Source organism: Zootoca vivipara, chromosome 2 (genome assembly GCF_965207765.1).
Source record: "Zootoca vivipara chromosome 2, rZooViv2.hap1.1, whole genome shotgun sequence".
NCBI classification, from domain to species: Eukaryota; Metazoa; Chordata; class Lepidosauria; order Squamata; family Lacertidae; genus Zootoca; species Zootoca vivipara.
In genome coordinates this window covers 47447514-47473832 of record NC_142584.1, presented here as the reverse complement: position 1 = coordinate 47473832, position 26319 = coordinate 47447514, and the positions used below count along the sequence as shown (strand labels likewise).

At 46.3% G+C, this 26319-nt stretch overlaps 1 protein-coding gene across 3 annotated transcripts in view; it reads left to right on the top strand.

The window, feature by feature from the left end:
- The window catches only part of ARHGEF37 (Rho guanine nucleotide exchange factor 37), a 45565-nt gene extending 22826 nt beyond the window's left edge, over positions 1-22739 (top strand). For 2 of the 3 annotated variants that reach the window (XM_035105244.3, XM_035105242.3), the window contains exons 2-13: positions 502-710; positions 1485-1608; positions 2807-2954; positions 4984-5183; positions 7036-7166; positions 8880-8984; positions 14266-14376; positions 15089-15418; positions 17675-17803; positions 18726-18924; positions 20211-20383; positions 20959-22739. In XM_035105244.3, coding sequence (XP_034961135.1) covers positions 510-710; positions 1485-1608; positions 2807-2954; positions 4984-5183; positions 7036-7166; positions 8880-8984; positions 14266-14376; positions 15089-15418; positions 17675-17803; positions 18726-18924; positions 20211-20383; positions 20959-21192 — 2085 coding nt within the window. In that variant the 5' untranslated portion in view covers positions 502-509 and the 3' untranslated portion in view covers positions 21193-22739. The remainder of the gene's footprint in view (positions 1-501; positions 711-1484; positions 1609-2806; positions 2955-4983; positions 5184-7035; positions 7167-8879; positions 8985-14265; positions 14377-15088; positions 15419-17674; positions 17804-18725; positions 18925-20210; positions 20384-20958) is intronic. The other variant, XM_035105246.3, reaches the window with a different exon arrangement.
- Positions 22740-26319: the final 3580 nt, after the last annotated feature.

Below are 26319 nucleotides of genomic sequence, written 5' to 3'. Positions count from 1 at the left end.
GAGAGAGAGAGAGAGAGAGAGAGAGAGAGAGAGAGAGAGAGAGACGACTCAAGGATGGAGATGTGTCATTTGGAGCAATGCAACACAAGGCACTTCAGGGGCATCTGATTCTCACTTCAGGGTACCTGTTGTGTACTCATAAATGCTGCAAGCTGATTTGAGGACTGCAGTCAGAAAGTGGGATATAAATCTACTCTTTCAATAAATTAAGACACCTAGTGACTTTCAGGGCACAGAGAAGATTACAATAAGCAGCCTCTTGGTTCACAACTGAAATATGATGGCATTGCTGCCCTACAGAAGCTCTCTGCCAATGGGTGGAGCAGCTAGTCTCATGGCACAGCATAGGCAGTAGCTTCTGCCTTAAGACATTTGCAAAATAATAAACCCAGCGGCATGTTCCCACTGAAGTGTAGAGTTAGAATGGGCCTGAAGATTATGAAGTGAATTATATGCACTCATGACCCACCTTTTCCTCTGTGTCTCCCTCTCTCTTTATAGCTCCCAATATGGCAAATGACAGCACAGATGAACTGACAGCTGAGGAGACACCAGAGGCTGAACACATATATGAAACAGTGATATGCCTGGACAAAGCAGAGCAGAACCAAAGGCTGGCTTTGGAGGAGCTCATCAACACAGAGACCAGTTATGTGCAGAACCTTCAGCTGTGCATTTCAGATATCCGTAATCACCTCCGGAAAAAGCAGGTGAGGCAGATCCTCCACACCAGGGGATGATGCATGCCAACTCCCATCAGAGCCGGGATGATGGGAGTTGTAGTCCAGCATCATCTGGAGGGCATCAGGTTGGCTATCCCTCCTCTACACATTTCCATGGGAGTGAATTGTGCAGCAAAATGTTTTTAAAATCCACAACAGGCAATCTCAAATTCTGAAAACAGCAACACTATAAGGAACTTAAGAAAGCATTTGTTCCTAGTAGTGAAATTCAGAACTTGGGGTAGGCTAAGGCCACACTATATTTAACAATGGATTAACAGTCAATCCCTCTTCACAGGGAACTCTGTGAATTGTAGCTCGTGGGCGGTGAGGGAAGGTTTCCTAACAATTTGATAGCACCTTTCACAAACTACAGCTCCCTGAATTGTTTGGGGGAAGCTGTGTCTGTTTAAAGTGGTATCATAGTACTTTAAATATATGGTTTGAATGTAGTCTAAGAAGCTACCATGATAGTCAGTGTGTAGGCTGCAGTGTGAGATGCTTTAGGTAACAGTATGTCAGGCATCCCCAAACTTCGGCCCTCCAGATGTTTTGGACTACAATTCCCATCTTCCCTGACCACTGGTCTTGTTAGCAAGGATGTGATCTCTGTTTCTGCATTCCCAGAATGCGTAGGTGTTTGATTTTAGATGTACCTTTAGAAGCAATATTCGGATTACTGTTCAAACAGTAATCATTTGCTCACGCATGGATGCACAGAGAAAGAACTGATGCATTGTCCTAATCTATTATGCCTTTTAGCTACCTGAGATTGACCTGGAAGGACTTTTCTCCAATATAGATGATGTCCTGCACATCTCCAGACGTTTCCTGAAAGGACTTGAAGCTGCAATGAACCAGGAGCATGAGCAGCTCTATCGTATCAGTGAGTGGGAATATAACAACCAGCCATCTGAGACAGATGTTATTAAATCAGTGATATGCTTTGTGTTATATTAACTTCTGTTTATTGCTACCAATAATTGCTGTGATGCTGAAAAGCCAGATGGATGGGGTATAAAGATTATTATTATTATTAATTATTATTTCTCCTGTGTTTTCAATATTGATCCTACCATCTGTAGAAGCAGAAAATAATTACTCTGAAGGTGTTTACATGGCCAAGGAGCAAAACAAACTTTGGTACTTTGTGCTAAGATTTAATTCATAACCAGTGGCGTCACAACAGGGGGGTGCGCCCCGGGTTCCATGTCTGCGGGGGTGACAAGAAGTCACCCTGTGAGGGCTCGCGGCAGCACGAGCAGCCATCGCACATCCGCAGCCACATGTGGAGGATCCTCCGTTAATCGCGGCTATGTACAGCGCATGTGCGCCATCACACACATGCGCTGTACATAGCGATGCCACGCAAGTGCTGTACTTAGTGGTTTGCCAGTGGCACTGCTCCAGCACCGTGTGGACGGTGCCGGGATCTCTTCGTCACCGCTACAGCATTGGGGAGAGGACGGAACCCTGAGACACCCCACAAGTGAGAGCCCAGGGGTCTGAACACTCATCCTCCAACACCACTTTCTGGACATGGCCCAGGAGGAAGGAGCAGAACCACTGTATAACATTGCCACTTTCCTTTTTTAGCAGCATATCCTGTCAAGGATTCCTTACTGGGAAAGTGATGCTGAGGGAATACAAAAGAGTTCTGCCATCTAATAGTTTATAGAACAACTTCCGTGAGGAAAGAGAAAGTTGTCAGCTTGGCAGGGATTAAAACTTCCCACAGTGACAAGCTGAAGACTAGGAAGAGGACCCAGGTGGTAGGGAAGCTAAAGGTAGGGAGCCCAGAGCAAAGGAGGTTGAAGGCAGTATGTCAGCTTGGAAATTTAAACACTGGACTTATTGATCTTATGTTTTCATTTGAACTAACTTGCCAACTCTGGATACAGGTTTTTAGTTTTTCATAAAAAGGAGAAGGGGGCATCTTAAATTCCCTAGGTAAGGATCAAGGATTAATTGTTTAGGATTAATTGCTGCTGCTAATTTGGTGGTTCTGAGGGTTTTCTTAGGCACCTCTCTTGGAGATGTGATTGGTGTGCTGCAGAATCAATATTGTACCTTTTCTATGGTAGGCACCTTATTCCAAGAGCTCAAAGAGGAGATGGAGAATGCCTATAAAATTTATTGTGGTGACTATGATCAAGCTCTTCTACTGCTGGAGATTTACAGGAATGAGCCAAGGCTGCAGAAAGAGATTGTGGACACCCTGACTGCCACAGTGTAAGTAGCCGTGTTGGTCTGGATCGAAGTAAAATAAAAAAATTCCTTCAGTAGCACCTTAAAGACCAACTAAGTTTTATTTTGGTATGAGCTTTCGTGTGCATGCACACTTCTTCATCTGAAGAAGTGTGCATGCACACGAAAGCTCATACCAAAATAAAACTTAGTTGTCTTTAAGGTGCTACTGAAGGAATTTTTTTATTTTGCCACAGTGTAAGTATAGTCAGAAACATGTGACCCAGACTTCAAATGTGAAATAGAAGTAGGCTTGTGAATGGTTGTCTACTTAAGGGGGAGCCAATGTGATGCTCTCCAGATGTTGTGGACTACAACTCCCATTATCCCTCATTGTTAGCTATCCTGCCCGGGGCTGATGGGAGTTGTAGTCCAACAACATCCAGAGGGCACCACATTATTTCTGATTTACTTGCCCTCCACAATGTATAGTTACTCCTCACACACTTCTTGCTTCTGTTGCCTGTGTCATTGTTGGTGGTTAATCCAAAGGTCCACCAATGGCAATGAAGAACAGAACCAGGAACCTCTGTTTTTCAACCTATTCAGCAGTGTGCTTCTGGATATGGCTAAAAAGATCATGGCCATGTTGTGATGCAGTGCCCACTCAGAGGCCCTGCTGCAGGCAGCTATTCCCAGGCTCTGTTACTTCTTCCTTCCATCTGTTGGAAAAGAATCAATCCCAGGGTGAGTTCGTTAGCTAAACAAACATGACACTGTGTGTAATGAGGCAAGGACATCAGTCAGTGGCTGGCAGCATCTGTGTCCTTCGGGTCAGTCCATCACTTCAGCTGGCTGAGACTGTTATCTGAGTGACTGAGCACGGCTGTGAGAGGCGACAGTTCTCTTTTGCAAATGAGCAAGGACAAGCTCCCCAAACCAGAGAGTGGGAATCTGTCAAGGTCTACGCAGGTCAGTGGAACATAGCGTACATTAGTTAACCCCAGCTAGTTTCTAGCCCTGAATGGGGGGCGGGGAGAGAGATCAGGAAGAGAATGAATAGAGAATAATGGGCAAGAGCAGAGTGCAAATATGGTCTATGTTCCATCTTCCCACTGTAGTTCCATTAATTTCTTATACTTCTCAGCATCCAGCATCCATGATGTGCCATGCACATGTGGCAGCAATCAGTGTTCAAGCCTCTACTGTGGTCTCCATTGCCAATAACTAATGGCCTCTTGCCCCCCCCCCTGCAATTCTTCACATAACAATTCATCGATTTATGGCATTCACTGCCATAAGGTGTTATGAGCACCAGTTTAGGAGGATTATGCAAATTCATCATGGACGATATGTCTATCAATTGATATTGCTATGGGCAGCTATGCTATCCCCATATTCAGAGGCAGTGTGCTGCTGAATACCAGTGGTTGGGGTGCAACAACAGGGGGCGGCTCTTGCTTTTGTGCCCTGCTTGTGGGCTTCCTAAAAGTATCTGGTTGGGCACTGTTGAAACAAGATGCTGGAAGATGAAGCCTTGAGCTGGTCACGTATGGCCTCATTCATAATGTCAATGTAACAGCAGCAAAAGAAGTCTCCAGGCCCTGCTGCATGGTGTAACCAGTTAACATGGCAATGATACAATCACCATGCACCGTGACAGAATAACTAGGCACCACTCAATGGTTCCAGTTTTCTTACAGGCTTCAACAAACAAACAAAATCAAACTAGTAGGGTACAATTCCTGCATGGGCGTAGCCAGGATTTATGTTAACATCGGGGAGGGGGGGAGGACCAAGCTACCTGTGACTTGATTGGTCAATTCATGGAAGTCAGGCCTATCACTCAGTCGGGTTGCCAGCTGTGTCACTAGAATGCGCTACAGCATCGTCCAAGTGACCTCAGCAAACATTTCCATTTCAAATATTCTGATTCTTTCTACTTTTAGTTAAGTATTTTTATTTATTTGCTTGCCCCCCTGACTACGACCATGAGTTCCTGCCTGTTTATATTACTAGAGAAACCTAGGGAAGCCTGCTTAAATTTTCCTGTCTTTCTGCATCTCTTGGACAGGCCTCACACTGGGGCTTCAGACCTGAGCTTCTTCCTGGTGATGCCAGTGCAACGGGTCACGAAATACCCACTGCTGCTGCAGAAGATATTGGAGAATACCCCAGGCAGCGCCAGTGCCTATGGAGCTCTCCAAGCTGCAGCTGCTGCTATGGCAGACGTCAATGCCAATATCAATGAGTACAAAAGACGCAAGGAAGTAGGTGAGGGAAATGGATGCTCTCTGGGCACCATCTGCTCTACTCCAGGAGCCCTGTCCTGTGTGGGTGGTTTCAGTCACTTGGGCTTGTTTATTCTCCTGAAGCCACTCTGGGCATACGTTTGGTGCCTCCTTGTGGGACCCTGAGGTCTACATTGAGTGGGCGACCCCAAGGATGGCTGTGTCTCAATAATGACAAGAAGAAATGTAGACAGCATAGAAAAGAAAATATTTTTTTAAAACGGTTGTATTGAGCTATGTATTATTCAGAGTAAGCCCACTGAAACTAATGAACATGGCAAACTTACTTGTTTTACTTAATTATTTCATATAATTTATATACAGTTCGAGTGTAGGGGAAAAAATCCTCACAGCAATTTTCAGAAAGAGTGAAACAAATTTATCAGCAAATACAGTTTAAAACAGACATCTGAAACATTCAAATAATAATTAAAATCAGCAATAAGCTAAACACAGATTAAAATACACGCAAGCATTCTATATATCTTGGTAGGCTTGCCTAAACAAAAATGTTTTTAGCAGGCACCAGAAAGAGTGCAGTGGATGCGCTGATGTCAAACTTAGTTGAATATCATTCAGTAACTCTAACGTCAGTTCCACCTCTGCACTGAGAGTAGTTTGCTAAACTAGCCCTAAGAAAATAGGCTAAGAATCAGGACCCATATACTCACAACTGGATCTGGACCTGAACCATCCAAATCCAAATAATTATTATGGTCATAGACCTCCATAAGTAAAAGCACCTCCATATATAAATAAAACATACTAGATAGGCAATAGGCAACTGCAGAAGCGGAGGGTACATAGACTCATTCTCTCAATTACAGTAGACCAGCATAAGATAAAGACACACAATAGACAGCATGATCTCTTAACAGCTAATTTCTTGCTTAGTGTTATGGATGCCCCCCCCCCCCACACAAACAAACACAATCATGCAAACACATGAGGAAAGCATCCTTCCATTTTGCTTTGGAGCTGTTGCCCAGTTGTACCTGAGGAGTTGAGCTGAGTATCCCCTGTCGAGCTGGGAGCATTCAGCGGCAAAGTTAGCACTGAAGCAAAAGGGGCAGGAAAAGATCTACACTCTCAATGAGGGCAGAGAGTGCCCCTTAACTGTGGCCTCAGAAGATAGATGCAGTATGTGCTAAAAAAAACCCCAAAGGCAGCCATTTTCTCTCATTAAAAAAAGCCACAGTAGGGCATTTTCTTTTTCAGGCCAACCAAATTTTCACAAAACAGTGTGCAAGGTTTTGAGTCCCCTGGAACTCTTCACCAGGCTAGATGGTAAACAAAGCAGAGTGAAATGGTAACAGGGAAGGGTAACAGGAAAGAGACGAGTGGTGTGTGATAATCCCAATAATTAATTAATATGCTGCTTCCTTGAAAGTGGCCAACTCAAGAAATATTTTTCTTACCATTCCTTTTTGAATGCAACAGTTGTTGTACTACAGTAATGTTGATGTACTAATGAAGAACTGTAACAGAGAAGCAAAAGAAAGAAAAGAAAGAGAAAGAGAAAGAGAAAGAGAAAGAGAAAGAGAAAGAGAAAGAGAGAGAGAGAAAGAAAGAAAGAAAGAAAGAAAGAAAGAAAGAAAGAAAGAGGCCAACCCTTCACAGCAATCTCAGGGCCAGTTTTAATTGAAAGATAGCTGATACTTCAAAACAGAACAAGGTGCTTCTCCACCACCAAGGCATGTCTCAGAAACTATAGTCTTCTTTTTGTATTGGGACGGCGTTCTGTATCACCAAATGCCCAGGGCATTCATTTCTACCTTGTGTAATGCGCTCCTTCCCTGTTTCCCTACCTTCTAACCCATGTGACATGAGAATAGCAAATAAATATAACAAGCCTGGGTATCTGACTCTGCGGGAACGCCTGGCTCGCCTCAACCCCCACTCCATTGCCAAGAAGACCACGCGACTGAGCCGCCTCTTTATGCAGGAGGCTGGAATTGTGCCTAAGGTGAGTGCTCTGTGCTTGTCTCGTCTCCACTATCTCAGTGAAATGGTGGGCTGGCAGCATCCTAGAGTGGCAAGGGAGGGTGAATTCAGGACACACACACACACACACAAAGCGTTCTTCTATGCCACCCATAGTTTCTATTTCATCAGACTGAACTCACGGACTTGGTGTCTTTAGGCTGCTTCAAAGACAGCAATAAGCTATCACATTTTAGCCTCTCTGAGCTCATGCATTCGGTTTTGGGATCATGACATCAACATTGAGGAGATCACATAACAGCACCCACTTGTGACCTAGCCAGGAGTCTTTCTTTCATAGTTAACGGCAACACCAGTAATTTGTGCAGTGTGGTAAGCACACAGAGCATTTTCCTGTCCTCATCGCACTCCAGCCGAGATACCAAGCTCAAGATGGTTCCTGTTTTACAGAAACTCAAGCCCTTTGACCCTGCTTAAGAGCAGCCGATCAGTTATTAACCACAATGGGAAGCTCGGCTGGCAATCTGAAATGAAGTCATGGTTCTTTCCATCAGCAGAAAAATTAGCAGTGTCAGGGCATTGCAACCTGGTTTATGTGGTTTCTGAAGTGTGAGAATGAACTGAAAGAATCCTGGGGGGTGGGGGGATTCCAGGAATTGCAAGAAATCCTCTTGGCCTTTTTATTTCAATTTTAATTTGTATAGTTTTAAATTTAATCTCCTCTCTCCATGTCCTAGTAGTCATAGGAATGTAAGAAGCTACTGTATACCGAGTCAGACCACTGGTTGAGTTAAGTCAGTAGATGCCAGGGACTGAACCAGAGACCTTCTGCATGCAAAGCAGATGCTCTGCCACTGACAGGGTTGCCAGACTCAATAGTGGACAGGACTTCTGTGCCTTTAATTGCCCTGCTCTCTTTTGAGTCTGGAAACCTTAAAGAGAAACCAGCAGACCCTTTGTTTAATTTCCAAGACTCAAAAGAGAGCAGGGCAATTAAAGGCACAGAAGTCCTGTCCGCTATTGAGTCTGGCAACCCTAGCCACTGAGCTACGGCCTTTCTCCATAGTTCTTAATTATTAATCTTTTATTATTATTATTAGCAGAATTTGAAAATAAAATGAAACCATTCCTTTCAATATCCTAACTCTGCTGTTTATGCAGCAGGTATACAACAGGAAAATGTTATCAGGCACCAGGGCACTTCAGAGGTACAGAAGAATTCACATAGCAAGTCTTGTATTAGGTATTTAGTTCCCTGCTGGTCTAAGGTGTGCATATATCAGGAATGAGGTTTAATTTCCTGGAAGACTCCAAAGGCGACAGGTGCTTGTTTTGTGTAAATAATAATAATAATTCATTAATGTTTTGTTCAACACTGCATGAGAGGTGCAACAGAACTTCCTCTCCTGTCCTTGTGCACCCCCGAAATCTGCTCCATGGCACCCCTAGCCCGCTTGAGCAGATTTTGGGGGTGGGGCTGCAGAGGAGAGGAGAAGGAAGTTCCATTGAACAAGTAGAAGTCTGTCACATGAACAGAACGGCAGTATTGGATTCAACCCATTATTTGCAATATAAATGTAAAGCAATGATGCAGATGCACAGGCATCACTATGTATTGTTGCTACCATGCCAACACATTTAGTATCTCAACTTCTCTCCTAGCATTCTATAACTTAAGGCTAACCCTTTGCTGTCCATTGGGGCTATAATATAATTTCCTCTCTCTGGTCTTTAGACAAAGGACAAGGAGTTTGACACACTGGAAGAAAGGTTCCAAGAATTGTCATCAGCTGTAGCCGATCTGAAGGAGAATGTGGCCTCTTTCCTGAGCAACACGGAGGTATTAATATTCATTTATCTCATGTTGAGGCTGGCTCATGGGATAAGTACACAGAGTACTCAGCAGGGATTTCTTAGAGTAACCTTGACAACCCGTCATTGTCTCTGACAAAGTTTCAGTAGCTGGTCAGAAAGTACTTGGAGAATCATGACTGAGGTCTGCCCATTTGTATCACAGTTAAAACTTTTGCGTGTTCAGACCCAGAGACCTCCCCCCTAAATATATTCACACTTGACTCAAATTTTAGTTTGGTTTTTGACAGAATTTAGGCCACAACTTTATTGATTACAGAAAGTGAGTGGTTGCATAGTATCTGGTTCATCTAGCTCCCTGCACCCTTGCAGGTAGCGCTGACCCAGGGCGCCAGCATAGGTCAGCCAAGGGTGAACACCTGGATAGGCGGAAAGCTGGGAACAGGCTATGTCCGCCACCCGGACGTCCCCCTGGACTCAGGGGTTGACCCAAACCATTTGAGTCCCTGGATCCCTTTAACAGAATACCCTTCACATAAGGATGGCGAGAGCGTTCTCCCATCCCTATCACCTGAACCAATGCCTATCCGCAACCTTACAAGTTGTGATGACAGATGACACAGGAAGGCATTGCAAGGTCAAGCGCAACAAACCCCTAAAACAGGGGTGTCAAACTCAAATTCATCGGGGGCTGCATCAACAGTTTGGTCACCCTCAAAGGGCCGGTTGTATCTGTAGGACTATGTGTCCATTCTTTATTATCATAAATTATTGTCACTGCATTCAATTATTACTGTTTTTTGTAATAATGTAAGTAATAACTAGCTCTGAAAGCAGAAACATAGTCAGAATAATGGCAAGTAGATATTCAAATGTACAATTATTGTACAATTTATTGAAAAATGATTTTTGGTAACTGCACTGGGTGGTGGAGGCTCGCTAGGGTTTCATGCAGGACCTTTGCAGAGCTACTAGTACCTGGAGATGCTGGGGTCCTTCTGCATGCAGGACAGATGTTCTGCCAGTGAGCCACCACCCTTCACCAAAGGGACTGGCTGAGGTTGACTCACTGGAGCTGCTCTCCTGGTTCCAGGGTTCAAGGGCCAGAAGTATAAAGCAGCATCCTATGTTTCTGAGGAGAGGGAGGGGGAGGGGAGGGGAGGGAGGAAGGAAGGAAGAAAAGAGGGAGTGGGGGGAGAGAGGAAGGAAGGAAAGAGGGGAGAGAAAGAAGAGTAGGAAATAAGGAAGGGAATAAAGAAGGAAAGAAAAAGAAAGAGGGAGAGAAGACGGAAAGGGAGAAAGAAGGAAGGAAGTAGAGGGAAAGAAAGAATAAGAATGAGGGAGAGGAAGAAAGATGGGAAGGACAGAAGGAAGAAAGGAAGGAAGTAAGGAAGAAAGAAAGAAAAGCGGGAGCAGGAGGGAGAGAGGAAGGAAAGAGGTGAGAGAAAGAAGAGTAGGAAAGAAGGAATAAAGAAGGAAAGAAAAAGAAAGAGGGAGAGAAGACAGAGATAAAGAAGGAAGGAAGGAGAGGGAAAGAAAGAATAAGAACGAGAGAGAGGAAGAAAGAAAGGGAAGGGGGGGGTCGCCGCCTTGATTCAGCGCCAGAAAAGAGTGTGAAGGGACCCAGGGGCAAAAAGCATTTCCCATGCAGCGTGAGGCAGCGGGTGTCCGTTTTAGGAGAAGTGCGTAAAGCCTCAGAGTTGCACGTTCGTGAGGCTGAGCCGCTGCTGAGCTCACGTTCATGAGGCTGAGCCGCGGCAGGAGGAGGAGGAGGTGAGGCAAGAGGAGGAGGAGGCGGCTTGCCGGGTTGGTGCCCGGCACCCGTGCAGAGAGTCCCGAGCCTCTGGGACGCAGCAGTGCTCTGTAGCACTTTGAATCCTCCTCCTCCTCCACACGGCGCTGCTGGGTGCTTTGTCTGTGCTTCAGCAGCAGCAGCCGTTTCCAGGCGCCGAGCCGTGGCAGGAGGAGGAGGATTCAAAGTGCTACAGAGCACTGCTGCGTCCCAGAGGCTCGGGACTCTCCGTGCGGCGCTGCCGGACGCTGACCCGGCAAGCTGCCTCCTCCTTCTCCTGCTGTGGCTCGGGGCGCTCCACGCAGTGCTGCTCTGGCCGCCTTTCTACCCCCCTCCGGCCCCAGCTCTTTGTCGGCGCTTTGTCGGCGCGGCGCTTCAGCAGCAAGGTCCCGCTGCTGGGTCCCGCTGGCTGGGGCACTCGGCAGGCCACATGACGAGGTCTGGAGGGCTGGATTTGGCCCCCGGGCCTTGTGTTTGACACCCGTGCCCTAAAAGTAGGGAGAGGTGGGTGGGTGTTCTGAATGCACACACCGAAAGCTCTGGGTCACGTGCATAGGCATGTATAGGTCCCTCGATCCGTTTGGACTGCACCCCATTGGCCAGATTGAGCCCAACATCGAGGGGCCTACCAATTGGGTGTTGTGGCTGACCAATCTTACCCACCCACAACACAGGAGGTCGGTCTCCAGGTCTCACCGCAACACGTGCCCTCTTTGAGGGAGGACACGATTTAGTCTGCATGTAAGTGTCTGGGCCCATTAATTCTATTCCAACACTAATCCAAATTCAATTTGGGGAAATGAGTCTGCATGAGGGATCTAGCAGGAATATTTTTATGTGCTTAAAATGGCTGCAGATGCACATCTTTACATTGTAGAACGTTTTCAGATGTGAGTCTGACACAAACACCTGGCTGCACCTTTGGGGTCTTCCTTGCCATCTGTGCATTTCAGGTTCATATCTGTGGATGGGATGTTCATCCACAATTCCTCCAGTATATTAACAGGTAATTGAAAGGAAAGGAGTAAGTATGAATAAATGCTCTCCTGGGAGGGAAGCTGTAATCTTCCTGCAGGAATTTAGATAGTTTCCACCAGTATAGATTTTGAAAGCAGATAGGGAACACGTCAATCTTACTGCTGCTGCTCCTGAGAGATGGGTTGTGTCACAGTTTAACCTTTCATTGTGGTATTATTGCTTTATGCCCAGTCTGCTCTGGTGTCTTGCTAGTAAGAAAATGAATCAGAAAGAGTGTCCTCAAAGCTAACAGTGCTTGGCACACGCTGCAATCCTCTGCTCTTGAGATTCAGCATGTCGAACATACTCAGGCTCCATGCCCTGGGGGAGATCCTGTTGGAGGTGTGAATAAACTTCTGGGATTATATGAACCAAGGGCGGAAACGACCTGACCTCCAAATGCATTGTTTGGCAGGTTGACAACAGCTTTTAAATTGCTCTGCTTTTCTCCTCCTCATACATCTGCAAGTATCAGTCCTTGGCCACAAACAAAGAACCCAGACTTCACCCTCAAGCACAGTCTCAACATTACAGAGTTCAGAATTCACTTCTTGAAAGAGGTTAGACAGAGGGCTTCCACTTGTCCCATGCCTGGAAAGCATGGATCCACACATTTTTCCCCTTGCCCCACTCCTTTCCCAGGGACAACCCACTCTTTAGCTCTAATTGGGAGCAAATAGCAATCCACAGAAAACCCAAACTGCCATTTGCTTCAATTGAGCACTAAAGAGCAGTTTTCCCTGGGGGAAAGTTGCAGGACAAGAGGAAGTGTGGATGAGCCCAGAGTGACCAGAAAATCCTCCCACTTTCTTTATTCTCATCACTGATTCTGATGCTTTCTTTCACAAGACTCTTTTTCCTTAGGATAGATACATCCTCACACCCACATCAGATCTATCCCAGAAGGGTACTTTGGAGCACAGTGGCTGTGTACACATTGCCAGCTTAAAGTGCAGCTAGGCCATTCATTTTTCAGTTTGGATCCACTGGGATAGCAGGGTCCAATTGCCTACTGAAACCCTTTTGTATGCAGTGAGCAGCATTTGGGTGGTGAATCACACACAGAGAGATGCTTGTAGGTGAGAAAATGATAATGTTATTTGTTTTAGGAAATACATAACATGGATGGGAAAGTTTCAAGTTCTGACCTAACTAGTCTAGAGGAGGACTGGGAAGTCATGTCTTCTCCTTTCTTCTCTAGAGGAAAGCAGGAAGATGACCCTCTTATCTTGAGGTCAAAGAGAGGAGTGTGAGGAGGAGCAGGAAGTTGTAAAGAGGATGCAACACATCAGTCTAAGAAACAAGGGGATAGAGAAGAAGTAAGCTGACAGGTTAAAGGTACAGGGATAGTCTGGGAATATTTATGTCCCTCACTCTTCTTTGTGTTAACCAATGCAAATCCATCTTCTGCAAATTTCCAACAAGATCGAAGCTGGTTCAGAAGAAAATGCATCAAAATGCAGTATTTCATTTAAAATGAAAGGTAGATACAGAATAGATGTGGGTTGTGGTTAACATTGTGTGTACACCACTTCCCAAAGCAGAAGTGCTCACTGGATTCAGAGGACACAGGAGTGTGCCTGTAATGGTGTTGTTGCGGCTACTCTTGAGTAAAGACGCCCAAGTCCGCTCTGTCTTTAAGAGTTTTATTGTGCATAGTATTTACAGTGCAGAGATAGCAGAAAACATGACCTCTCAGTCACTCGCAGAATCCAGGAGTGGACGTTTCTGGCTACGGGACCAGCATAAGAGTTTAGGCACCCCAAAACGCCTCCTCCCGACCTTACGTTTGGTGGCGCGCCTTAATTTGGGCGCTGGAAGGGGCTGCCTGCTCCCCTCCACCTCTTGGTCCTGGCGGTGCAAGGGCTCTCCCACATCACTGGCCCTAACACCTCCGCCCCGCTCACTTCCTGATTCCCCTCACCTGACCCACTGCTGCTGCTCTCACTGGGAGAAGTGCTGGTCAACAAGAGGGGAGGAGGCTCCCTGTAGGAAGGCCCCCTGACAGTGCCCATCTAAAAACACACTTGCCACTGAGAATTGGTGTGAACGGCTGCACACAATAGGGTTCTTCATTCATTCTTTGAACAGGTTATGTTTCTGAAGTAGGAGCCGGCTGAAATCAGAAAAATTATAAATATGTTGACTTTGCTGTTAGTTACACAAAGTAGTGATCTGTGATTACAATTCGCTGCTTTGCAAATTCTATGGTTTTGGGACTCTGCAATAGATTGTGGAAGTTTTTATTGGTATACAATCAGCCTCACAGTAATAAGTTATGAAACTTCAGACCACCATCTAAAAATAGATTTGTTGGTACTAATGGCCCCATTCAGTCACATATTTCACTGATACTCTAAGCAGGTTATGTAACCAGAACAGAAAGGAGAAGAATGTTTGGACTTGAAGATGAAAGACCACCCAGTGCATTTTGAAGAAAGTTTCATCACAGATCTTCCTTTACTAGATCAATGTCACAAATCTCTTCTTTGTCTCTTAGGCGTTCCTCAGCTATAAACCACATGAGAACGAACTAGGAACAGAAGGAGGGACTATCCAACAATATTGCCAGCTTGCAGGAAAACTCCACAGCACTGTCTTTGCTGAGTTTGTAAGTACCATAACATCTTGGTTCTTTCTAGTTACAGCCTGGTTGTGGTGTGGGGAGGAAGAATGTACAGCAGATCTGCCTTCCTCCACCCTGCTGCTTCAGAGCTTTTCCATTTCCAGGTAGCATATCTGATGGCTGCCTATCTCTGAATCATCCAGAACACATGTTCTACTGCTGTACAATGTCTGCCTTGATTCTACAAACACTGAAAGTTTGGCTGTTTACACACTCCTGCTTACTCTAAATCCAGTGCACTCCCACTGCTAGTTTAGGAAGCAGTGTGCACACAGCATTCCCCACAAACCCGTCTCTCTTCTATATCTACCCTGTTGCTTCTTATGAAATACTGCATTACCCCTCCCCCCCAAAAAAAACTTCAATTCGAATTGGGGGGGAGGAGAGAGACCTGGCTGTGTACATATCCTTTGACTGTATTCTGACCCATGTTGTTCATTGTTGTAAAATGATGCCGCAAATCTTTGTTAGGAACTGGGTTCCTTTGGGGTTGGGCTGTTCGTGTTGCATAACAAGTGAGAAGGGGAGTCTGGTGGTGGGACCCAGAGCATGTTCCTTTACCTTTTGGAGCAAGAATTTCTCAACACTTCCCTAGTGGAGCCCCGAAGGGCCCCAATCCCAGATGCCTCTCATCTGCTGAGTCAGGGGAGGCCAAGATTTCAGAACTATACAGTACTTGATTTCCCTTGCTTTGCAGAGGAGACGACTGGAGCACCTGGTCTACCTTCCACTGGTCAACTTGTCAGAGACTCTGAAAGGGCCTCAAAAACTGATCAAGAAGCGCTTGGACAAGCAGTTGGACTATGAGGAATTTGAGGAGAAGAAGAACGAGACAGGCAGTGTGACATATGAAGAGGAGGCTGCCATGAATACCTATCTCGCCATGAATTCGCTGCTTGTGTCTGAGCTGCCTGTGTTCAACCAGGTGGCCCTGCAGTGGCTGGGGCATATTCTGCGTACCTTTGTGGCCCTTCTGAGGGATCTGGCCAAACAAGTTCTCCAAGAGACAGAATGGGAGGCTGCCCAGGTAAAAAAATTGGAAGGGAGAATGAGGATGTGGGGCTATGGTGTTTGTGCCTAGAGGCAACAGGGAGCTGTATTGCCTCCCAGGCTTAGGGACATGCATGCACTGGCGGATGGGGTGGGAAAGCTATCATCTCAAGTAAAGATGGTTCCCTGGCTCTGTCCCTTGGTCATATGCAAGGGTGACCAAGAAAGGGACCCCAGGTTTGGACTGTGACATTTGCTACGATACCAGTGAGGCTGTTGGGGAAAGACTAAAAGCTGATTCTCCTCTCCTCAAACAGTTCAATAGAGGGAGGAAATAGGTTTAACTATGGCTAACAGGTGCCCACTGCCCTCTCTCTCCCTTCTGCCCTGCTTCTGATAACAATGAGCATTTCGCTAGCATCTATTAGCATATTTATTTAAGAGATCTTCCATTTATATCCATGAAGCTGTATGCCTTTTCTTTGGAGAGCCGATTCTGTTCCTCCTGCCCAGCCAGACACATGTGCTTCAGCAGGGTTGGAATCCTGCCCAAGAAGTGAGTCACCTGAACAAGACAGGCTTGTTCTGAATCTCTCAGGGACTCTCCAAATTTTGAAAGACTCAAGAGTTTCATATCCTTATATGATCCTTTCCCACACCACCAGCCCTTTCAACGCCCTTTCCTGCTATGCCAGGATCTGTGCTTGCTGCTTCTGTCTTTAACCCAGATCTGGTAAGCCTGCTCCACAAGCAACAGTCACACATATTTTAGTTAATTGTTTCTAACTTAGTCATGCCCATTAATTTCAATGGGTCTACTCTGAGTAAAACTTAATTGTGTACCACCTAGTGGGCAAGACTCAGCTAATGAGTCCTGTCAGTGGAAGCTCTCTGTGAGGACTTGTACAACAGGGTCTCTGCCCCCCAAACGTAGCTCAGGGCAAGTTGGGAGAACACCTGGAACAGCATGTGGTGGGCAAGAAAGGAGGGATCCTTCCATTTGGCAAGTCAAAAGCCTTGCCCCGAAATATGACTGTCTTACCTTGCCTTGCCTTGCCACTGTGTGCTTGAGGCAATGCACTATATTGTAAACCTGCAATAAAAATAACTGTATTCTGTGCCCTTCCTTCACATGTAAATTCACAAAACCGCTAAAACCAACTTGTGAAATTCAGTATATGGTGCTTTTGCAGACAGCTGAAAACATGCAGTCTGGATGCTTGCTTGGGAGAGGTTCTTCCATAACATGGGCCCCACCATTGAGAAAGCCCTGCTGGATGCACTAGAAAAACTTTAAAAGGTAAAGGGACCCCTGACCGTTAGGTCCAGTCGCAGACGACTCTGGGGTTGCATCGCTCATCTCACTCTATTGGCCGAGGGACAGCTTCCAAGTCATGTGGCCAGCATGAAAAAGCCGCTTCTGGCAAACCAGAGCAGCACACGGAAACACTGTTTACCTTCCCGCTGGAGCGGTACCTATTTGTCTACTTGAACTTTCGTGCTTTATCAAAATATAGAAGAATAGCTCTTTTAGATCACAGTGAAACTCCCCACAAGGAAACCGCATAAGCAGGTCATGAAGGCAATAGCCTTTCCCCAATTCGTACCCAAGCAACTGGCATTCAGAGGTATATTGCTTCTGAACATGGAGGTTCTGTATAGCCTTTGCAAGAAATAGCCATGGATAGCCATAATCTCTAGAAATATGACTAATCCTCTTTAAAAGCCATTTAAATCAGGAGTCTTTACCATTTCTGGGGACAGGAGAGTATCATACATTAATGATGCATTGTGTGAAGAGGTGCTTTCTTCACTGAGTGATACAGCACTCTTCAATTCTTCTAAAACAGATATATATATCTCTGCACCATACATCATTTATAAATCGGCTACTACAGAGAGCAGGGCTTGCCCCGCAGTCCCAATGGCTATAGGAGATTACTTCCTTCTCACAACCTCATTCCTTCCACATGCAAAAGGATGCAATTCATCTCTGTCCCTCTTCCAGTGACTGTAAACAAAGAAGGAGCAAGGAAGATGCAAAGTAAGCACTGGCAGAGACATATTCCACACACAACAAAATGGACTTAGCTTGCAAACAGGGTGCATCTTTGCTTGCTTTCAGAAACCTCTAGTAAAATTTGTATTTGTACATAAAATCCGCTACGAATCTCATCACTATCGTCTGTTATTATCTTATTTTTTAAAATATTAAAAAAATACGTTTTCTCTGCTTTCCACAACCCACCCTCCCAAAGAAATCTCCAATTAATCATAAGGTTTTTCTTCACAGCTACCACACAGACACCTCCCTGCACCTGATTTTGGGAAGATGGTGAAGGACACTTTAAGCCAGGCTGAAGTTCAGCTCTGCTCCTACTGCAAGAAATTTGAGACTGTTATGCCAGGCTCTGTTGCAGAGGTATGAGACTGATGAAGGTTAGAGGGCATTCCTGCAACCTTTCTTTCCCCGCCTCTCCCATGTGGCATGGGCATAGAGGAAGTCACTCATACCAGTGGTGTTGTTGCTGCTACTATCCATCAGGTCCCCATGACACTTGCAGAATCCTATTCTTCACAATTTATGTCCTAGTTTCAGGCAGTAACTGGATCCCCCCCCGGCTAATAAAATATTGGAGTTTCACTACTTGGGAACCACAAGAATCCCAAGGCAAAATAACAAAACATAAACAGGACCAACTCTTGGACAGGATCAGGCGGGCAGCAGCAGGTGTCAGAATATCTTTAAAGGGAAGCAAACTGTCGAATTGAACATTATAGTTTCTCAGTCTTGCACACTAAAATGTATTGTGGGCTGTCTCTCAGGCAAAATGTTTGTATCCCCTGCATTCTGTGATTAACTACTGTGCATTTATTTTTCTTTAAATAAATGTTTGTAAAGGCCTTAGCACTAGCATTCCACTGCCCAGAGGATCTCTGTGGAAGGTGCACAGCTGTGAGTACAGAAGCAAATGCAAATACTGTAATTTCCTTCCCCTTTTCCCCTCAGAGTTTTTATTCACAGCTAAATTCTGCAACAGTATATATGATCTTTAACCCACAAATGTCTGCTTCCTCAGTGCTTCCCGGCTGCAATTTTAACTCTTATTTTAAAAATCTACCCCATAGGAAGCATATATCCTGCTAGGTTATCTGCACAAATCCACTGTTCAATGCAGTAAACTGTAAAGAACTGGTTCAATTTGCAGGATTTGTTTCATCTTCTAAGATATTTTAGTTCGGATGTGGCTGCAGAGGATGACTCATCCTCTGGTGCACTAACGTGGTTGCAGAGTTGGCTGCAGGAAGATGTTTCTGACCCACTTCTCCCTGTGTCTTTTCAGGAGCCTCTTAGCCCTGCAGAGGAGAGGAAAGTCCAGTCGCTCATGAGCAAACATGGCCCAGAAAAGCTATATCAAGTGACAAGCAACACCAGCGGCAGCAAAAACATGGACCTGGTGTTGCAGAGGGGGCAGATTGTGGCTCTCTTGCATGACAGGGACACCAAGGGCAACACTAACCGATGGCTGGTGGATAGTGGAGGTACGGTAAGGGTTGCAACTACACACCCCAAACCTTTTATTTGCTACCAAGGGCCTCGCCAGGTCAGTACTTGTGACACAGATCTCCCTGCCTTAGGGTGTGACAATTGCATCTGTCATTATGAACTCCTGCACTTCTAAATGGACCGCTACACTGCTTGCTGTTCATGGTCATGGGATGCCCAGGCACAGGGGTGCAGCTCATATAAAGTAAGGGAGCCCAGTGACCAAACTGAACATACTGGAGGAGGAAAAGTCTTTAGGCACATGTGGGGTAGCTGGGCTGAAGCATGCTTGATGCTCCCAGAATGCTCTGTGTGTATTGTCTAGTACACACATTACTGCAGAAAAAGAAAAAGCAGCAAGTACATGGTCAACCCTGTCTCAGCAGCCACCCTGCTGCAATTGCCTGGGCCAGAACAACAACAAAAAAGGATGACTAGCTGAAAAGTGGCAGGCCAGCTGCAAGTGGCAAGCCCATTAAATTCAGGGGGACGGAGAGGATGGGTGGTGGCTGGGCTGCAAACTGCCTGCTCCTTGTTTGGGCCTCATTGAGAACAGGGTCAGAGAATATCTACACCAGGCATCCCCAAACTTCGCCCCTCCAGATGTTTTGGACTACAATTCCCATCTTCCCTGACCACTGGTCCTGTTAGCTAGGGATCATGGGAGTTGTAGGCCAACAACATCTGGAGGGCCGCAGTTTGGGGATGCCTGATCTACACCTTTTCCTTTCTTCCAAAACCATCCTTTCCCTTTTTGCTTTGTGTCCTTTTCTAAATACTGCTCCTCTCTCCACCCCTTCCTCCTTCCTCTTCCTGCACTTGTTTTCCTACCACTCTACGAATCTTTCTTTGTACTTTCCAAATTAAACTCCTTCCTCCACTTATTCCCCCCCTCTATTGCTTCCAAATCCTCCCCTTCTCACATCTTGTTGCAAGTTCCACCTTTCGCTATATTTGACTTCCTTTATATAATTTGTTCCCGAGGTCATTATACCCCTCATCCTGCACTTGCTTCTTATTCCTCCCCACCACTCTGTTCTTTTTTCCTTCCACTAGTACAAACCACACATCCTTTCTCTCTCCCACACAAGAGCAGTGCCTTTCCGCCTGCCCTTTCCCTCCCCGCCCACTACAAATCTTTCCAATAATGCCAAACTCTTTCATTCTCTTCACTGTATTTCTAGTCCACCCATCAATCCAAATTAACAAAAAGAAAACCGTTGTACCCAATGAGAGGACCCTGCTGCTCAGCTTGACCATAATGGTTTTATGTGCCCTACAGGACCAAGAGGTTATGTATCACCTGAGAAACTCCAGCCATATCATCTAGTCCAAAACCAAAAACCCAGAATGCAGGTGTCAGTCCCAGGTGGTGGTGGTGAACAGGTGTATCACCCTTACAACTTGCCCCAAGCTCCCAGCCCAGCACTTCATTTCAGGACACAGGCTTTACATGTGAGTAGGAAATTTCAGCAATGAATCTTCTTTTCATTCTTTTCATTCATTTCTTCCCAGCATATTGTGGGATATGTACCTACATGTGTATATGGCTGGGCAGTGGCAGATGGAAGCATTTTGCAGTACTGTTGGGTAGATCTGTATTTCAGATATGCAAACTTGTGCAACCATCCCAATATAATCTGGGTATTGTGTTTTAAAGATGATCTCGGCTGGTGTGGAAGAAACTTTGTCAGCATAGCCTTGGAATAACCCAGCTAAATGGGCTTGTGGCCAAGGCATTTTGCTGCCTGAGGCAGAGCAACCAGTAGTGAACCTGTGTGGGGTCCAAGTCAGCACTGCTGCCCAACAACATCCAGAAAGCACCAGGCCAAGGAAGGCTGACCTAGCTACTGCTGTGTCATAAACTTCAATATGCCTGCCTACCTCTCCATGATATTCTCACAGCTGAGACATTCACCCCAGAGGGGTAGCCTAGTTTACCTATGCGGTTGGGCAGCCCTTGTTTCTCCCTTCTCCTTTGTGTGGCATATGTATGTAGTGTTATCATTCAATCTCTTTGCTTTCCTCAGGTAGTTGCTGGTTATCCATTCACAGCCAGGAGCAGTCATGAGGTCAGCTTGCAAGCAGGTGAGCCAGTGACTGTGTTGGAACCTCATGACAAGAAGGGATGCACAGAGTGGAGCCTGGTGGAGGTGAATGGCCAGAAGGGCTATGTGCCTTCCAGCTACTTGGTGACGGTGCCTATCCCAGAACCACCTGGATGGGGCTCACCTGCTTGGCCATATCCAGCGCCGCAGACATAGCCATAAGGAAGTGCTCAATTTCAGAAGTTAGCTGTGCTGTCACATACCTGCCCTTTCAATTTCCTCCATGGAGCTTTTCATATCATGCAGTGAGCAAAGAGGCAGGCAAAGGGACCAGCAGTTCCGTGGATTGGCATGAGTGCCAAGGAGGGATTCATGTCCTGCACATATTGAAAAGATGTGATTGGATGTGGGTGTGCGGCTGCTCACAGTGGGCTGATTTTTTGAAACTGTGTTTTCTTGACCTAACACCACTGATAAGCTTCTTCTACAAGTATTTTGAGGGAATGTTCTCATACAGATGCAGCCTTAGGCTCAAGATCACTACACCATTGGCTTTACTTGATAAAGGGATGTTCACGTGTGTTAAGTAAATTACAGGGACAACAGACTGATGTATTCCTCCCAGGATAACCATCTCAATTGGCATCAGCAGGCCACCTAAAAGAGATCATGTGTCACAGGGCAATTGAGTGCCTTTTTTGCTTTCGTTGAAGTGATGTTCTGCTTTTGACACAACGTTAGTGGGGAAACAGCCAAAGAAACTGGCTCAGTGTTTTCCACTGATGTGCATGTCTGCCACCTCCGAAGATGCTAAGCCCAGTCTTGATCTCTGATTAAAAAAAAGCTTTAATAAAGTAGGCAAAGGTGCTGTAATATATGTTTGCTGGAGGGAGAATCATAATGTATTTAATAATTAGGCATCCTCTGATAGGCAAGGTGAAATATCTGGAGCAAAGTCAGATAACAAAGTCACAGGAGAGAAAGCATGATAACTTTTATCTTTGGGTGTGGAGCAGTTGTCTACCTCTAGGAGAGAATGCAAAGTATTATTGGAGTTGCGAGGAAGTCAGGTGCCAGACCCTAAGGTCTGGTTTGTACAAAACATTATGAATATGAGACCTTTAATTCTTTTTAGTTTGCTTTCCTTCAGAAAGAAAAGTGAAGGCAAAAAGAAACATGGACTGAGGTCCTTCTCTAGGCTTATGAACAATATAATGCAAAGAGCAGATGCATATTGCTGGATGGGGCAGAGCTCCCAGACTAGCTTCCTGGGCAGGTGGGTCTGTTTCTTACTGGGGGAGAGAGCGAGCTGGTAGGGAGGTCAGTGTGGTGCAAACACACAGGCAGGAATGCTGGATTGGCTCCACAGGTGTATTTTAACAGTGCTAACCTCCCCATCACCTTAGCCCTCCCAGTAAACAACAGTGACCCACTCACCTGTTGAAAAGATGACATAGTAGTGCCACCCCACCTGGAGACCCTCTTCTGAAAGTTATTATTCTACTGTGCTGTTTTACCACAAGCACAGAAAAGAATAAACTAAGACTAATGATAAGAATATCATCACCCATTCTTTGGATGCTGCTGTTGATGATTTCTTTCTTGCCCTTCTCCATAAGGTCTCAGGGTGTGTTTTAATATAGAAATACAAGGGGTGGGATTCGGCTAACAAGCCCTGTAAAGTGGAAGTATGTGCAAGGACTTCTGTTTGTGCAATGGGGCTTTTCTCCCACTCCTCTCCCCTCATGCCCATGTGCCCCCCCCCCAAAAAAAATTATCCCAGGGAGGATCTGGGATAATCCCCCAGAACATTGTGAGGGGAGAAGAGGGGAGGAGTTGCTCTATCTGGCAAGCCAAAATGCTTGTCCTGATGGAATGATCGCTTTGGTGCAGCGCTGAGTTCCTCTCAAGATTAAAATCAGTTAAAGCAATATACAGTCAGTAGAAGAGGGTGAGTCTTTAAAATATATATCTCAGGTATCAAAGGCTAGGATACTGAGGTGTGTCTTCAGCATAAGCAGGAGAACCTGGAGCGAGGGAAGCCATACCTGTGAGATCACCGTGGCCTACAGGTATGCCTAAATATAGATGTACTTTCCATGCCATGGTCAGATCACTTTCTGGTGCAACTGGACTTCTCCGCAACCCTTTCCCTCTGCAGGGAGGTGGGACCGATTCGGATGGTCCGCCCCCGCTACTTAATGGATCCAATTGGCTTCCAAAGAGTGGTAGGGGATGTTTTATCCCATGTCGATGGCCTTTCAGCTGATTCCCTGGTGGCCCGCTGGAATGCGGAGTTAACCAGCGCTATTGACTGTCTGGCTCCGAAGCGCCCTCTCAGATTGCATGGAGCCCGGACAGCCCCGTGGTTTTCCCCGGCGCTGAGGGCAATGAAACAGTCGTTGAGACGGCTAGAGCGCCGGTGGCGGAAAACTCATTTTGAATCAGACCGGACACGGGCTAGAGCTCAACTTCGAGCCTACCAAGTGGCAATGGCGACGGCGAAGAGGACCTTCTTCACTGTCTCCATCGCATCTGCAGAAAACAGCAGCAGGAGACTCTTCCAGGTGGTTCGCAATTTAGCGGAACCACCTGCTCCATCCGGGCCCAGTACGGGCCACATGATCTCCTGCAATGATTTTGCAAAGTTTTTTGCAGATAAAGTCGCTCAGATTCGGGAAGAGGTAGACTCCACCGTGGGAGCAGGGCCGGGGCGGGGGAGTGCTAGAGTCCTGTCTAGTCAAGTTTTGTGGGATCAATTTCAATCTGTTACCTCCGAGGATGTGGACAGGCTGCTTAGACGAATGAAACCAACCACCTGTCTCCTTGATCCTTGCCCATCCTGGCTTATAAAAGCTAGCCAGGAAGGGCTGGGCGATGGGCTTCGCGGGTTGGTAAATGCTTCTCTCCATGAGGGAGCCTTCCCAGACCCGCTGAAAGAGGCGGTTATTAAACCGCTTCTTAAAAAACCATCTTTAGATCCGGCCAATATGGCCAACTATCGCCCAGTCTCAAATCTTCCATTCTTGGGCAAGGTGATTGAGCGAGTGGTTGCGGAACAACTCCAGGCACGCCTGGAAGAAGCGGACCATTTGGATCCCTTCCAGTCAGGATTCAGGCCTCATCATGGGACTGAAACTGCCTTGGTCGCACTGGTCGATGATCTCCGGCGGGCTAGGGACAAAGGTAAGAGCTGTTTCCTTGTTCTGCTGGATCTCTCAGCGGCTTTTGACACCATCGACCATAACATCCTTCTGGACCGTCTAGAGGGCTTGGGAGCTGGGGGCACTGTCATGCAGTGGTTCCGCTCCTTCCTCCTGGGCCGTGTTCAGAAAGTGGTGGGGGGGGATGAGTGTTCAGACCCCTGGGCGCTCACTTGTGGGGTGCCTCAGGGTTCTGTCCTCTCCCCCATGCTTTTTAACATCTATATGCAGCCACTGGGAGAGATCATCAGGGGGTTTGGGCTGGGTGTCCATCAGTATGCTGATGATACCCAGCTCTACCTCTCTTTTAAATCAGAAGCAGTGAAGGCGGTGAAGGTCCTGTGTGAGTGCTTGGAGGCGGTTGGAGGATGGATGGCGGCTAACAGATTGAGATTGAATCCTGACAAGACAGAAGTACTGTTTGTGGGGGACAGGAGGCGGGCGGGTGTGGAGGACTCCCTGGTCCTGAATGGGGTAACTGTGCCCCTGAAAGACCAGGTGCGCAGCCTGGGAGTCATTTTAGACTCACAGCTGTCCATGGAGGCACAGGTCAACTCCGTGTCCAGGGCAGCTGTTTATCAGCTCCATCTGGTACGCAGGCTGAGTCCCTACCTGCCCACTGACTGTCTCTCCAGAGTGGTGCATGCTCTAGTTATCTCTCGCTTGGACTACTGCAATGCGCTCTACGTGGGGCTACCTTTGAAGGTGACCCGGAAACTACAACTAATCCAGAATGCGGCAGCTAGACTGGTGACTGGGAGCGGCCGCCGAGATCACATAACACCGGTCCTAAAAGACCTACATTGGCTCCCAGTACGTTTCCGAGCACAATTCAAAGTGTTGGTGTTGACCTTTAAAGCCCTAAACGGCCTCGGTCCGGTATACCTGAAGGAGCGTCTCCACCCCCATCGTTCTGCCCGGACACTGAGGTCCAGCTCCGAGGGCCTTCTGGCGGTTCCCTCATTACGAGAAGCCAAGTTACAGGGAACCAGGCAGAGGGCCTTCTCGGTAGTGGCACCCACCCTGTGGAATGCCCTCCCACTAGAGGTCAAAGAGAACAATTACCAGACCTTTAGAAGGCATCTCAAGGCAGCCCTGTTTAGGGAAGCTTTTAATGTTTGATGGATTTCTGTATTTTAGAATTTCTGTTTTTTTTTTTGGAAGCCGCCCAGAGTGGCTGGGGGAACCCGGCCAGATGGGCGGGGTATAAATAATAAATTATTATTATTATTATTATTATTATGCCGCCAGTCAAAAGAATATGCTCATCCTTCCGACACTCATGTCCTCACGACCATCTCAGAATGTTTTTGGCACCAGCACTGAAAACCGATGTCTTCATTGACCTGAGCCATCAAGACTATGTGAAACATTTAGATGTACTAATGCTCCTGTGTGTGGCTGATAATGCAGCTTATGCTGTTTAAAAATTTAGCAGGGGCTCTTCAGGTGTAGCTCTTGAAAAATGCATGGGATTGCTCTTTGATGTACAGCATTTTATGTGAGCTGGAGGACAAAGGAAGTGGAAAACATTATGTTGTAACTCACCCTTAATAGAAGAGCTTCTCCCTTGGGTTCGCACTGTGCATCCCAGTGCACAGGCAGAAGTCGCTCCACTTTGTGAGAGGTTGGTGGGATGGCAGCCAAGCGTGGGTCTTCCTTCCCAAAGCTTCCCTTGGTTTTTTTTAAAACTCCAGTTGCTACTCTGTGTTCATGTGAACCTTGATCCTCATCACAACACTAATGGCAATATCTTGGGATATCCCAGTCATATGAATTGAGTGCGAAATATCTGAATCTTACATGTGGCTGGCAGCATTCTGCAATCTGTGGATGCACCTAAATAAAGTTCCTAATTTAATTTGGCACCAGTAACCACAGATGATGAGCCTGCTCCAATTCCTGTTTGTAGGGGCTATTTCCCTCCTGCAGTTATATTTAAGGCACTTTATATTTACAATGGCTGTTTTGCACTGCATTAATTTGCGAGAAATAAAGAGTTGCTCCTCTACTCCAAGATGGCTTTGAGTTTTGTTTTTAAATTGTGAAATCATATTACCTGTGTTGGATACATGCTTACAAAACTGTTCCTTCCAGTAATCATGCCTGCTTGGTCTTCATGCTCCGTGTACCAGCAAGT